Source organism: Eleginops maclovinus, chromosome 23 (genome assembly GCF_036324505.1).
Source record: "Eleginops maclovinus isolate JMC-PN-2008 ecotype Puerto Natales chromosome 23, JC_Emac_rtc_rv5, whole genome shotgun sequence".
In the NCBI taxonomy this organism is placed as follows: domain Eukaryota; kingdom Metazoa; phylum Chordata; class Actinopteri; order Perciformes; family Eleginopidae; genus Eleginops; species Eleginops maclovinus.
Genome location: NC_086371.1, coordinates 25485415 through 25501428, shown reverse-complemented (window position 1 = coordinate 25501428; position 16014 = coordinate 25485415). Strand labels below are relative to the sequence as shown.

The window sequence follows — 16014 nt, the reverse complement described above, 5'->3', positions numbered from 1 at the left end:
TAAAGTAGAGACTCTACATACTGATATACACCTGAACATCAGCAGGAGAGGACTCTTTAAAGTACAGACTCTACATATTGATATGCACCTGAACATCAGCTGGAGAGGACTCTTTAAAGTAGAGACTCTACATACTGATAAACACCTGAACATCAGCAGGAGAGGACTCTTTAAAGTAGAGACCCTACATACTGATATAGACCTGAACATCAGCAGGAGAGGACTCTTTAAAGTAGAGACTCTACATACTGATATACACCTGAACATCAGCAGGAGAGGACTCTTTAAAGTAGAGACACTACATCCTGCTATACACTTGAACATCAGCAGGAGAGGACTCTTTAAAGTAGAGACACTACATCCTGCTATACACTTGAACATCAGCAGGAGAGGACTCTTTAAAGTAGAGACACTACATCCTGCTATACACTTGAACATCAGCAGGAGAGGACTCTTTAAAGTAGAGACACTACATCCTGCTATACACTTGAACATCAGCAGGAGAGGACTCTTTAAAGTAGAAACACTACATACTGATATACACCTGATCTTCAGCAGGAGAGGACTCTTTAAAGTAGAGACACTACATACTGATACACACCTGAACATTAGCAGGAGAGGACTCTTTAAAGTAGAGACTCTACATACTGATATACACCTGAACATCAGCAGGAGAGGACTCTTTAAAGTAGAGACACTACATACTGATATACACCTGAACATCAGCAGGAGAGGACTCTTTAAAGTAGAGACTACATATTGATATGCACCTGAACATCAGCTGGAGAGGACTCTTTAAAGTAGAGACTCTACATACTGATAAACACCTGAACATCAGCAGGAGAGGACTCTTTAAAGTAGAGACCCTACATACTGATATACACCTGAACATCAGCAGGAGAGGACTCTTTAAAGTAGAGACTCTACATACTGATATACACCTGAACATCAGCAGGAGAGGACTCTTTAAAGTAGAGACCCTACATACTAATATACAATCCTCTTTTCTTTAACAGTTTAAGGTGAAAAATGACTCTTAATAGATTAATGAAAACATTTTTTCTTTCCATCGATTTATCACAACTCACCAGAACATCTTGAAAAAAACCACTTCATACATTTTTAAGGTTCAGAACAGAAATATAACATATATATTCAATTTATTTTCTTGACTTCTGATTCCTTTCCCTCTACTTTTCGGTCATGATAATTACGGTAAATTATGATCTATTTTAACACATACATTTCTGAGATGCATATTATTAATTACTCATTAAAAAAATAAACCTAATTATAATAAATGACAGAGATAATTTGTGTGTATCAAAGCTCTGCAGAGTTCTGAGTGATCCTGACTTCCTGTTTCTCTGTTGGCAGGTCTGGATCCGCTCCCCTCCACCTCTGCAGCACCAGCCACAAAGAGAGCTCCCGGTAAAGCTCCTGCAGCTGCACCTCCTCCCTCCTTTTCCTCCATTAAGTGGCTGAAGCGTCTTATGGATGATGAGGAGCAGGATCCTACGTGTGCAGCGGCCACTCAGCGCCACGTCACTCAGAACCTCCCTCTGCCTGCAGAACCCAGGTACTGACATGTCCTCTCTCTCCCTCCTCAGCTCCAGTTTCAGCCTTTTCTGGGATTATGTGACTCAGTGTCACAGGCTGAATCAGATTGATAGACTTGCAGAATAAGTCAGATTAAGTTTAACAAGTGCCTATTTGATGCTTATTTTTTAAATGTCTGAGGATAAAGTCCATTTGATTTTAAACGTTGACATAAAAAAAACACATAATCTTGATGTGAGTCGTTGATATTGATCATACACAATTCTACAGCAGTGTTAGAGACATCTTTACAGATATTGCCCCTTGATGGCAAAACTCCACCAGCATTTGAGAGTAAAGTAAAGCCCCCCCTCTCAAATGACCGAGTGAATTAGATCAGTCTTAGTCCCCTACAAACTGGGCAGTCCCTTCATAAAAGCTTCTTTTGGGTCACTGAGAATCTTCAGGTGTGTGTCAGGGCAGTCTACAGTGTGGTACCTCACACTCTGTCTCCTGAAGCCTCTTCAAAAGTTAAAGGGGTCGTTTCAACGTCCGTAGAGGCAGCTAGACCCGGCACTGTTTCTCATGCGTCACCCTGGTTCTGCTGCAACACCATGCCATTAGGGGTTGGTGTATATCCTCCCTGTGTGTGTGTAAACACAACAGAGTGGAGAAAGAAATACATAAGCTCTATTCCCATCAGGATACTCCATCAGCAAGCAGGAGTCTATGGAAAACCCCCAAACCTGCTAAGAAAGGGTTCTTCTCCTGAGAAAGGGTACTAGCCGCTCACCAAGACACTAACAGGATGAGGCGCAGAGAGGGGATTAAAGAGACAACATTCTGTTTATTAGTCAACAGTCACATAACTCTGCTCTGACCCTCCTGCAGCTCCAGTGGCTCCTCGGGGCCCAGCTCCTCTCAGAAGGCTGCTGATGCTCCTGTGGTTCCGTTTGGTCTGGACCTGTACTACTGGGGCCAAGAGCAGCCCAACGCTGGCAAGATCATCAAGTAAATAAAGACACGCACGCATGCACGCACGCACAGACACACACACACACACACACACACACACACACACACACACACACACACACACACACACACACACATATTCTATAAGTCAGGTGTTGGGTCGCTCAGACAGCTATAATTCTATTAAAGTGGAATTATAATTTAGCATGGCATTTTAATTTTGTACTTATTATCACAAAACTCTTGTTCATTTGTATGTATGGAAATGTGGTGTTTTTATAACAATTATTTGGAACATTTAATTGAATTTAAATAAATGTATTTCATTCACAGACAGTAAAAAATGCAGATACAATCTTACTGTAGGGTGTGAAATGTAAATCCCGATAAGCTTCAGAATCTTTGCGAATAGGGGCACAGACGCTAAACCAAAAGTATTTAAAGTATATCTCACTAACACTTCGAGAGTTGTAAAGAGTTTATGTATTATACAGAAACATTTACAAGGTCCAAACAGTATCAAAATACCCTAAATCTAAACGTATCCAACCCTTACTTCTAAGTGGTTCCAAAGGATTTATTTTATCAGACCAAACATAACAAAATAGATAAGATATTATAAAAAATAAACTTATAACCATTTCATAATTCCATACAACAGTAGGAGAGTAGTTTCAGTGCTCTGATGAGCTGTCCCTGTGCAGGTCGGCCTCCCAGCATCAGTTCTGGGTTCCCATCGATGTTGACGAGGAGGTGGAGAACAAGGAGCTGCTGGCAGAGAGCCGCAGCAGATACATCTCCTTCCCCGGGAGCTTCACTCCGGTCAGCCATCACTGCAGAGCGCCTCTGGAGGACGGGAAGCTGTGCCAGAGACAGGACCGCCTCAAGGTACTGGGAAACAAACACCACTCCCAGGGCGGGTTGGGAGCCGGCTCCAGATTCCGAACCATTTGTTTGTGTTTCCACTGCATCGTGCTGGCTCTGGGACCCAAAAACGGTTTGGGATCATTTTTTCAGATTTAAAAAAACACTACTGCATTAAGCACCCCCATAAATACATACATACAGTATATACATTCATACCTATTCTCTTTTTAATTATTATAGTATTAAACGTGTCACTGGCCTGATGAAATACACCCAGAAAGTGTGAACAGTCCTCCAGATTGTACATGTTCTCTTGTCAAAAGTGTATAATTCTTTGTGCACACTATTTTCAGAACATTTTAAACACATTTTCCTAACGCAAAGTGGTGGGGACAAATTTGGCCATTTCTAAAAGTGGTGGGGACATGTCCCCAGATGTTGGTGGGCACTAACAACAGTCCAAGGCGAGAGCAGAAAGATGTTGCAGAATTAATTGCGCACAGATCGCTAATTTGCTAAAACGCCCCCACAAATATAAACACGCCACCAACATTACCCAGGCATATGTGTGACTAATTATTTATGATTCGCCATACTTTAAACCACAACCTGTTTTCTATTATTGTGGCAGGAACAAATCCCTACTCATTCAAAGCATAATTCTTCTGCAACATGGACCTTTAAACACACACCAATATAATGCAAGAAATATACAGTTTGTAGGCTCTAAATCTCGATATTGATTAGTCCAACTGGCTTTGCTGTCTAAGCTAACATTACCATGTAGCAGAGACAGACTTCACTTTATAAATCCTTAATATGTGTGCCAAACTTTGTCAATTAAGGCCAAACAGCGGCAGAGCACAAGCAATGTACCACTCCTGTCGCCAGCAACTGCTAAACCATAGTAGCTAACCATTAGCGACATCACTCTGGAGTAAAGTATAAAGCTGGAGGAGTTGTTTCAGAATTTCAATCTGGCTTCTTGAGTTTAACAGCAACATGAGCACAGCTATAATGCACTCTCCATTGTTGTTATTGTGAGGGATATGTCCGCTGGCTTTAGAGCGACGTAAACGATGGCGTCTTGTTGTGGCTCCAATAGGGCTCTGGTAAGTTTTAAAGCAAGTTCACAAGTTGAGCCAACTGGACCAAACCCTCCCCAGGACAGAACGAGTGATGTATCAGAGTGTGTGTTTGAGCTGTCCCTCTGTCCTGCAGTGTCCTTTCCATGGACGCATTGTTCCTCGAGACCCGGTAGGGAGACCCTGCAGACTGGAGGACCGGCTGAGGGAGGAGAAGGAGGAGAGGAAGAGGAGGGAGGAGCAGCCGGGTGAGGAGCACTCACATCACTGCACTTCTACACTACAAAATGTACCAAAACGTTCCTCACACCAGAGATAGAAGAAGTGCTCTGATATCAATACTAAACAGTAAAAATACTCTGTTACAAGAAAGGAAAATCTTGCTTAAGTAAAAGTACAAGGTTTCGGCAACAAATATACCTTAGTACCAAAATGTGACTACTCAATATGTGTAATTTCAGAATCACATACATTAAATGAGTGGGCTTTAATTATTGATTTAAAAACATGTTCCTCACAGATGGTTATGGTGGAGCTCACAACACGTGCAAAGCTTTTACACACATCACTGTTCTCAGAGAGGAAGTCTGTGTGAGGATAAAAGCACTGACAAAATGTTTGGGTCTGAAAAAGATTCAGTGTTTATAATTTCCCCTGGAAATTATTTTTGGTCTGACAGTGTTTGTGCTACAATTTGAATAACCAACAGACCAAATAATATAAAACAATTCAATTATTAACATTCCTTTCCTCTTCCTCTCACCAATTTCGGACATCGGAATTAAAAACACAGTAAATCACTTATTGTGATTTACAGGTAGTTACAGTGAAGGAAATAAGTATCTGATCCCCTGCCGATTTTGTTAGTTTGCCCACTTAAAAAGAACTGAACAGTCTGAGTTGAGGGTGATTGATGGTCAGTTTGTGCTTCTTCCATCTTCTAATAATCAAACCACTTGTCTCTCTCTCACCAAGCTGCTTGCTGGTGGTCTTGTCTTCTATTCCAGCTTTGTGCAGGTCTACAATCTGGTCCCTGATGTCCTTATACATTAGTTCCACCATGATCACAAGAGCTGTCTCTGGTCTGGCCCTCGGTGGAGAGGTGTAATCTGATTTATTGACTGTGGACAGGTGTCTTTTATCCAGGTAAAGAGTTGACATCAGGAGTACTTTCTTAAAGTGAGAGGACTTATTCAACCACTCCGTGAGAGCCACAATCCTTGTTGGTTGCAAAGGGATCAAATACTTATTTCCTCCAATTAAACCCAAATTCAATTTATGTCTTTTTTTTATCTACATTTCTGGATTTTCTTCTTTATATTCTGTCTCTCACTGTTAAAATAAACCTACCATTAAAAGTATAGACTGTTCAGTTCTTTGTAAGTGAGCAATCTGCCAAAATCGGCAGGGGATCAAATACTTATTTCCTTCACTGTATATACAGTACCATTCTGTATGGGAAGAGACACGAACAGGAATATAACAAAACTAGCTTAAAGCGAAAAGTTGACCGAACAAAGCAAAACAAATAATTATCATTTTGTGCTGCTGCTAGTGTTCGTTCACAGTTGGTTCAAAGTACCCCTTTTCCCACCAAATCGGTTCGGAGCTGTTGCCCAATTAAGCTGTGGTTCTTCCTGTTTCCACCGCATCGGGGCCGGCTCTTGGCCCAGAAAACCAGTTCATATCTGGCCCCACTCGACCACCCGTCAAGAATCAAGAACCAAATATGTCAGGCTTATGTCGGAGGCTGAGGCGCTGGGCAAAGTGACTAGAAAATGACCACACACTTATATAAAGTGAGGCATCACTAACCAGGCCTAGTGTGATTCTGTTTGTGTTTGCCTTTCTTATAATGACCAAATGTTCGTTGTTATTTCCTGTTTTGACTAATGCCGGTGAAACACATGAACAATGAACCATTGGACTCTGGAGAAAAGTATAACTTTGGAGAAGTTTTGGTGTCCTTGAGCAAGGCACCAGACATCTATCTATCTTCTATCTATCTAAGTAGTTCTTTAAAGTCAACACGAGCATCGACACAACGCAATCTGCCATTGTTGTTGTTATGAGCGGAGTTTGGGAGAAAATCAGCGACGTAAATGGTGATGTCATGACGCAGCACCAGTCCGCCCGGGGCGGCAGAAACACAACTGGGGCTAAAAAGAAGAACCGGTTTGGAAGCAGGAAAGTACAAGCACAGAGCTGGTTTGGTGGGACAGGGGTACTTGTGAAGCAGTTTGTTTTTCCACCAACCAGAGCTTATATGATGTCATCATTTACATCGCTGCAACGCAAGCGTGAATATTCCTCAACAGAACCACAATGATGGACTCAGCTGCTGCTGGGCTCTGCGACTTCTGCAGCAACTTTCTCCTGGTTCTAAATGTGGCTCAGCTCCAAACCGGTCCTCGAACTGTCTCGATGTGTGGCCTGGCCTCTGCCCTGACACACACACTCACACACACACATACACTACACACACACACACACACACACACACACACACACACACACACACACACACACACACACAGACCCTAGCTGGAAGGACTAAGAGGTGATGAGAGAGGACAGAGCCCTGCTGCAGCTCTCTGGACTCTCACTGTCTCTGAACATCTCTCTTTTCCATTCTTTCTTTAAGTTTCCAAATTTCAATTCTGCTTCCACCATTTTTGTTTGTTACTCTTCATTATCTTTATTCTTGTTATTTTTTTTATTCTCAAACTTCTCTTACATCACAACAACAAAGTGATAGAGGACACACACACACACACACACACACACACACACACACACACACACACACACACACACACACACACACACACACACACACACACAGTGTAAATATGCAGCTGCTCCTCTTTTAGCAGTAATGACTCTCCTAAATACACCAGCTGCTTTTCAATTACTGCTCCCCCGTGTGTGTGTGTGTGTGTGTGTGTGTGTGTGTGTGTGTGTGTGTGTGTGTGTGTGTGTGTGTGTGTGTGTGTGTGTCTGTGTCTGTGTTTGTGTTGCATTTGTGTGTGTGTAATGAGGGACAGTTGAAGGTCCAGTCAGACCCAGGGTCAGAGCGGCTGATTAATAACCCCCCCCTCCACACACACAAACAGGGGTCAGTGTTTTGACAGAGTGGATCCCATCACAGTCACAGTGTAATTACTTTGCATTACTGCAGGTTTATCTCTAATTCCCCCGCAGTCCGTCTCTAAGCAGAAGTGTCTGTTCGTTTAGCCCGTCATTACTCTGCATTACTTTATCAGGCATAATTATGACATTACACTTTTCATTATCACCACAATTGGATCCAAATGGGCCGACACACTGTTTACTGCTCTGAGAGGGAAAGTGTGCAGCACGCCTTTCTCTTATCAGCTCTAATGACTTTATTACAGACTTTGTTCAAGTTTCAGACGGAGGGGAGTGAAGGCAAGGCAGTTCTTTTCAACATATTCACACCGACCTGAGATCTGTATGAATAGATCCGGCCAAACTGGAGCTTTCCTGGTTCTTTTACATGGCTTCTGACAGTGGTTTAGTTAATACTCAATTCTGATTGGTCAATTTTGACATTCAGTTGTCTGTTGCTATAGATCAATGGACTGTCTGCAGCAGTGGTGGTTCTAGACCAGTGTTTCTCAAACTTTTTCAGACCAAGGACCACTTAACCAATAAAAAAATACTCACGGACCACCTAACTCCCCCAATATCCCAAAACAAGATTCAAGATTCAAGAAGCTTTATTAATCCAGAGGGAAATTGAGGTGCAACAGTTCAATACAAAGAAGAAGGCCTGCTTACTACTCCAACAGTATATTACAAGTTACAGCCTAATAATGACAGCTTTATGTGACCTTCTCTATATCGCTCGTTCACACATTAAATCAACAATACAAATACAACTACGGATTCTACAAGCATTTCGTTCACATGCGATTTAAACGGTAAATGCTGATAGATTTTACACATCATATGAAACATAGACTACATTTATTACTGAGTTTATGTCCGAGCGAACAGAGAGATACGCAAAATGCACCGCATTTAGTACGACACAAACTTCTGCTGTGTATTTTCAAAACTAAAATACAGTAAAACTATGGTTGCAGGCCCAAGTTTAACAAGAATTTAACAATAAACACAAGGTCATTATTTACACTGTTACATTTACAAATAGCATTGTTTACTCACTCATACACTGCGTGTCTCTGTTGCTACCTAATGGGAGGAATGGTGCTGCTTGTGCTGAGACATCAGTGAAACAATGTCTGGATCCAAACTGCAGAGTTTTAGTCTCATATCACAGTCCACATTGATCCTGTTACGCTGCTTTGTTTTCAGACCAACAAGTGTAGAAAAACCAACTTCACAGTTGTAGGTGGTTGGAAACGGCATCAACAGTTTCAGAGCAGCGTCAGCCAGCTCTGGGTGCTCAGGCTGGACGTGGACCCAAAAGTCCGTCAAGCTTTTCTCTCTGAAAGTCGTCCTCAGTGTCCCATCAGATGCGATGTCCACAAGGCTGTCAACCTGTCTTGATGGGAGCTTGGAACTGACGTGTTCGATGTGCGTTTTGTCCCCAAATGGATTCCTGGTCCACTCATAGTCTGCATCTAGTTCTGGGAAATATCTTCCCAGCTGAAAGTGAAGGCCTTGCAGATGTTCCTTGAAGGCTGCAACTGTGCCGCCGTCCAGCTCTTCATCTGCAGCGAGGAGAAAATCCACAAGCGTCGGAAAACAGTCAAACTCCTGGCGATCCAGACGGACACACCACAGTTCCATCTTGAGGCGTGCGGCTTTAATTTTGTCCTGCACATTGAAGGCGGTGACGGCTTTTCCCTGCAGCGCTAAGTTCAGAGCATTGAGTGCGCTGAAGACATCGGCCAGGTATGCCAATTTTGAGAGCCACTGGAAATCATGCAGTCTGTCATACAGTTCATCAGTATGATGCAAGAATAACATCACCTCATCGCGCAGTTCAAACAGACGGATGAGAACTTTCCCACGCGACAGCCAGCGAACTTCAGTATGGAAAAGCAGTTTTGTGTGTTCACTTCCCATTTCATCACACAGAGCTTTAAAAAGACGTGTGTTCAGTGCTTTGGTTTTTATTGTATTAACAATTTTCACAGACTCGTCCAGTACTGATTTGAGGCATGGTGGCATTTTTTTCACAGCCAGCTGTTCTCTGTGAATGCAACAGTGTGTTGCTGTGGCGCAAGGTGCAACTGCGCGTACGCGCGCTGCCAGTCCCTTGTGTTTCCCAGTCATTGCAGTTGCACCATCTGTGCAAATACCAACACATCGTGTCCAGTCGATATTATTCTGCAGGATGAAATCGTTGACTGAGTCAAAAATGGCTTCCCCTGTGGTGTTGGTCGGCAGGGAACGACAAAACAGAAATTCATCCTGCACACCGCCATCATAAATGTACCTTACAAAACACAGCAGATTTGCCTCATTCACGATATCAGTTGACTCGTCCAGTTGCAGTGTGAAAAACTGGCTTTGGCGTAAACGTGTGATCAGCTGATCTTTCACATTTTCGGCCATGGCTGTTATTCGCCGCTGGACAGTATCATTGGAGAGGGGGACCCTGTTAATTTCGTTGCTTGCTTTCTCCCCAAACAATACATTAGCCATAACCTTGGCAGCTGGTTTGACTAAATTCTCACCTATTGAATGAGGTTTCCCTGTTTTTGCGATGAGAAGGGATACCTTGTATGATGCCTCTGTAGCCTTCGCATTTTCCCCCGTCGCAAAAAAATGTGAGGGCGCCTTCGTCATGTGTCTTTTAAGTTCATCACGTTTTCTCTCAAACAATGCTAAAGGTTTCCCGATGTAATCCTTGTGTTTGCTCTCAAAATGACGCTTGAGCTTGGCGGGTTTCATAGCCTCGTTAGCCAACGACTCGTAGCACAAAACACAGTGTGGATTGGGATCCTCTTCATCTCCAGTCCAGAAAAATCCGAATTTTATGTAGTCGCTGTGATATTTTCTCTTCACTTTAGCGCTGGACTTTCCGCGATCAAGCCGAGTTTCACAGCTTTCAGCCGGGTGGCGGTTAGACGGCGAACCGCTCTCCTGGGACTCAGTAACGCACACAAAATCACTTGTCGCTGCGGCTGAACCACTTGTAGTTGCTGGATCTCCTGCATCAGGACGATGCACCTTGACTGTCACATCAGATTTGTCATTTAATTTTCTTTTAACTGACCCTGTCTTTAGCCATCGGTCCATCTTGTCAGTTGACAGCTCAAATTGACCGCGCAAATCATTTATGACGTAAGATCGTAACCTACGTAGCTACGAACCTACGTAGCTACGCTACATTTATGCTACACTCTATACTAGTCATTTTAAGACAGTTTGAGAAACACTTTAAACTTATAATATATTAATTTCAAATGTCACATTTTACCAAAATACTCACGGACCACCAGTGGTCCGCGGACCACTCTTTGAGAAAGACTAGACCAATTTTACTGGGTGGGCCAGGCAGGGGCCAGTTATTTTATGAGAGGGGCACAATAAACGACAAAGACAGTATAAAGTAACTGCGTGAAATAAACATAAAATACAGTAATTCTGTATTGTCTGTATTCTTTCTGTAACTCTGGCCAAAACTGACAAATTCTTCCTTACCATTGACAACTCCACAGTCCCCCCAAGTTAAGAGTCTGGGTGTCATCCTCGACAGCACCCTATCTTTTGAAGCTCACATCAACAGTATTACTCAATCTGCCTATTCCACCTCCGCAATATTAACCGTCTCCACCCATCACTCACACCCAACAGCACCGCCATTCTCATCCACGCCCTCGTTACATCCCATATTGATTATTGCAACTCCATCCTCTCGGGTCTTCCTCACAAATCTCTGCGTAACCTCCCACTGGTCCAAAACTCAGCCGTCCGTATCATCACCAGAACTCTTTCCATGGATCATATCACTCCGGTTCTTCAACAACTCCATTGGCTCCCCGTTAAATACCGCATCATCTTTAACATTTTGCTCCTCACCTTCAAGGCCCTTCACACTCTTGCACCTCCATATCTCTCTGAACTCCTTCACACCTACACACCTTCTTGTGCTCTCCGATCCTCCTCTGCCTTCCAAATCACTGTACCTTCTGCCCGCTTGACCACCATGGGGTCAAGAGCCTTCAGCCACTCTGCCCCCCGTCTCTGGAACTCTCTCCCACAAGACATCCACAATAGGGTCTCACTCTCAACCTTGAAATCCTGCCTGAAAACCCACCTTTTTAAACTGGCCTACTCTGTGCCATAATTACTCTAAACTGATTGTTGTTTTTAAGTCTGGAAGTACTGTTTGACCTTTGTTGTTGCTTGTTCCTAATTATGCTCTGTAAGGTGTCCTCGAGTGCTTTGAAAGGCGCCCATAAACAAAATGTATTATTATTATTATTATTATTATTATTAATTGGTATTTCTGTATGGGTATTTATGTCAGTAACTTTAAGTTAAGGTTCTTTATTTCAGTAAGAACCGATTCAGCAGTTATTTTTTTCATTTACAATCCTTGTTTTATTAACTAAGTTACAAATTTAAGGGGTCTGAATACAATGCAGAGTTACAATATTTCTGCCTATTTGTGCCACTTCTATAGCCAATAAATACTAATATTATACATTTTCTTTGGGAGGGGGGCCACAGGGGGGTCCCGGGTCGGTGTTACTAGAACCGCCCCTGGTCTGCAGAAAGGAGTCCGGTCAATTTAACGTCAGCTCCTGGCCAAAAAAAACACAATTGTTTTTCCTCCACCTGTGAACACTGAGAAATGAAAATTTGAAATATTTATTTTTCTATTTGTGGAGAGCTTTAAGTTTGGATTCATGATGGATAAACTGTCTCCAGTAAAGGGGAAAAAAAGAAAGCAAGAGAAGGAAAGAGGTTAAAAGACAGAGTGCAGGACGTCAGAGAAATCTGCTCAAAAAGAGAGACATGGAGTCAACAGTAAAGGGAACACGGTATGTCTCTGGCAGTGTTTAGAGACTTCTTCATGGCAGAAAAAAAGAAGATGTGAACAGACTTGGACATTTAACATAAGATAAGATGTGCCTTTATTAATCCCCATGGGGAAATTTAGGAGTTTAAGCAGCAACAGATTTAGAAGGAAAAACAGTACAGGTTCAGACAAGATGAAAAATAAATAAATAAAAATGATATACAGCTAAGTCACGGTAAAAAAAAAGCTGTTAGAAGAAAGATTCATTAAGTGTTAAGTGGGCATATAAATATATAAAATATATACATTTACATAAAACCTTGATCCGTGCTGCCGTCATTTTAAGTTGTTAAACATTGTTAAGGGGACTATTTTTTCTTAGTGGAAGCAATAAAATCATGTTCAATACTTTATGATAAATTATTGATTTATTTAGTAGGTAACTGTGTAATAATGTGCAGCAAGCCGGTCATTATTGGGAAAAGAACCCAGATAAGGTGAACAGGACCCTGAAGGGTGACTGAAACCCCTGCACATCGTCCATGACCACCCTGTTGATGAGCCATGATTCCTCACCGTGCTGATGATTGCTCCTCTCTGTTGCAGACTGGCGGGACGCAGAGCTCATGCGGGACATCGAGGCAGCCACAGGTGAAGACCTGGGCTCTGACAGGCTGGGTAAAAAAAGGAAAGGGAAGAAGAAGAAGTACCCGAACCTCAGCGACCTGAAGCAGAGCGCCAACACGTCCCGCTCCAGGCTGGAGAAGAAAGTCCTCAACAAGTACGTCACTTCCTGTCTCTGAAAGACCCGATGGATTTACAATGTTTCAGTGGGCCTTCAGCCTTATGCATAGTTTCTCAAAAAGGATTTTCCATTCATGTCAAATGTTCTACTTTTTCCTCTCCCCCTTCTGCAGGAGCGCCATGCGCAGAGTAGCTGAGGTGATGAGTAAAGCTGACGGCAGGAAACACGACAAGTTCTCCAACCAGTTCAACTACGCCATCCACTGACCTGCAGATCACTGCATTCACATTCTGACTCGGATGAAGACATGATTCTCATAATAGGAAGATTTAAAAGAAGGACCTGTGTGTAGCTTCTGTCATGCCTAATGAAGTACAACTCTTCAGCCTTCAAATGCCTAGTTTACACTTTGTATAACTGATTGAATTTGTATGCATGTTTTTCTGTAACTACTCTTTGAATTTGTTTAACTTGTGTTTTTTAAAGACCATGAACTGACATGATGAAGGTAAAAATGTGTATATCTTTCGTGTGTGTGTGTGTGTGTGTGTGTGTGTGTGTGTGTGTGTGTGTGTGTGTGTGTGTGTGTGTGTGTGTGTGTGTGTGTGTGTGTGTGTGTGTGTGTGTGTGTGTGTGTGTGTGTGTGTGTTCCATGTCGATATTTTTATTTATAAATCTGTTTTGTTCTTATTGTGATCAGTTCGTTGGAATTAATATCTTGGTTATAAAGTGAAAATATCTATTGTTCTGTAAGCTGTCCTTGCAGTCTGATTACATTAAGATGATAGGAGGCACGTTAAAGCAAGACTACTGAACACCAACACAAGGAAAACTGAAATCATTCAGCAAAGAAACATTCAAAAAGCTGATCTGACTTTTAGACTTTGGTGTGCATTCAAAAGGTACTGGATCCTACATTTCCCATAATGCAACAAAATCTTCTTTTAGTTAGACTTGTTCAGATTGGTGCTTTCTGCAATAAACACATTACCTTAATGACGGTTGGTTTGTGATCATTGTGATAATGAATAAAGTCATCACTGGTACAAATGTTCCCTCTGAGTCAGGCTGTGGATTTTGTGTGTGTGTGTGTGTGTGTGTGTGTGTGTGTGTGTGTGTGTGTGTGTGTGTGTGTGTGTGTGTGTGTGTGTGTGTGTGTGTGTGTGTGTGTGTGTGTGTGTGTGTGTGTGTGTGTGTGTGTGTGTGTGTGTGTGTGTGTGTGTGTGTGTGTGTGTGTGTGTGTGTGTGTGTGTGTGTGTGTGTGTGTGTGTATATGTGTGTGTATGTGTGTTCTCCAGTCACAGTGCTGCTCTTTAATTACACGCTGGTCACTTTGTTCAGAGGATAAACATATCTGTGTTACAGCTCAACTTACATCTTCATGATGAAGGGAGTAGGGGAGAGTGGGGAAAGATGAGCCGATGTTTATGTTGCTCTGCACAGAACCCTTCAAATTGCAATTCAGCATTACTGTCATTTTGCATATACACCACTGTTTATATTTTAAAGTAATTGTTTTATATTGTACAATGTGCATATCTTATGTTTTAATACATTTATTCTAACTTTTATAGCACAACCATTCTTTAACTTTTTATGGTTATTTACATTTTTGTTTAGTGAATTTTTTATCTTTGGTTTTATTTTTATTAGCAATATGGTGCAACTGTCTAATTAATACAAAATGGAAAACTACTTGATGATATGACATTTAGATGCAACTACCCAGCAGCATTAGGCCGATATAAATAATTAATATTAGCCTATCTCTACCAGCTGCAACATAAAGCCTTTGGATTTATTAATAATTATAATACAATACTATTCTGCAGGATGAAGACTTGTACTTACAGTAAGTATGTTTTTAAATGCTTTTAAATTCTTTGTTTGCTCGTACTTGATCACATTTTTAAATGAAGTATTTTTTACTTTTTAGTATTTCTACATTCCTAAAGTGAAATATGTGAAAACTTCTTCCGTACTTGGTGTTGATCCTGAGCCGGTTCTCTTGATAGCACAACATGAATGTGTGATAACCCGAACCATTTCTGGGAATATAAACGAAAGTACTAATTTGCTTCATAGATTTAACTGCAGTGCATTATGGGAGGGGGTAGGTTCTACTACTGTTACAATTTAGCCTCAAAATGTGGCTTACTTAGCCATCAAGCCACCGTTTTAGGGAAAGAAGAACTGCTTAGTTTAGCAATTCAGGCTAATCTCAAGCTAAATGATTCAAAGGATTTAAAGTAGTAAAATCAGCAACATTATTATCTTTGTTGGTCATCATATCTGACATGCTTAAATTGTACTTTGACAGCTAAAAATGTTGGTTTGTAAAAAAAACTTGATGGCTGCTTCCTGGATTTATGGTCACATGCATAGACACAGTTTAACGTTAAGGCTTAACATAATTCAATAACAAAATAAATGTAATGGTAAGTTGCAGTCAAGTTTTAATCAAAGTTTGACTAAATTAATCCTAATTTCAAACTATAGAACTTTTAATACATGATTGGCAATACAAACCATCCATTTAATTTATGTTAAAGCAGTTTTAATAAAGATTTTGACAAGGAAGAAGAAAGTGTGGAATAAAAAGACAATGTTGTCTTTCTGTACTTACATGTGCTGTTTTGAGTGCATACGTGTGTCCCAGTGTGTGTGTGTGTGTGTGTGTGTGTGTGTGTGTGTGTGTGTGTGTGTGTGTGTGTGTGTGTGTGTGTGTGTGTGTGTGTGTGTGTGTGTGTGTGTGTGTGTGTGTGTGTGTGTGTGTGTGTGTGTGTGTGTGTGTGTGTGTGTGTGTGTGTGTGTGTGTGTGTGTGTGTATGGCT

General features: G+C 41.7%; 1 protein-coding gene across 4 annotated transcripts in view; it reads left to right on the top strand.

The window, feature by feature from the left end:
- uvssa (UV-stimulated scaffold protein A) overlaps positions 1-14234 on the top strand; it is a 64596-nt gene extending 50362 nt beyond the window's left edge. For 2 of the 4 annotated variants that reach the window (XM_063876286.1, XM_063876287.1), the window contains exons 10-16: positions 1378-1579; positions 2243-2317; positions 2431-2550; positions 3219-3402; positions 4603-4714; positions 13042-13216; positions 13353-14234. In XM_063876286.1, coding sequence (XP_063732356.1) covers positions 1378-1579; positions 2243-2317; positions 2431-2550; positions 3219-3402; positions 4603-4714; positions 13042-13216; positions 13353-13446 — 962 coding nt within the window. In that variant the 3' untranslated portion in view covers positions 13447-14234. Of the gene's footprint in view, positions 1-1377; positions 1580-2242; positions 2318-2430; positions 2551-3218; positions 3512-4602; positions 4715-13041; positions 13217-13352 lie in introns of all 4 variants that reach the window. The other 2 variants (XR_010165130.1, XM_063876288.1) reach the window with 2 other exon arrangements.
- Positions 14235-16014: the final 1780 nt, after the last annotated feature.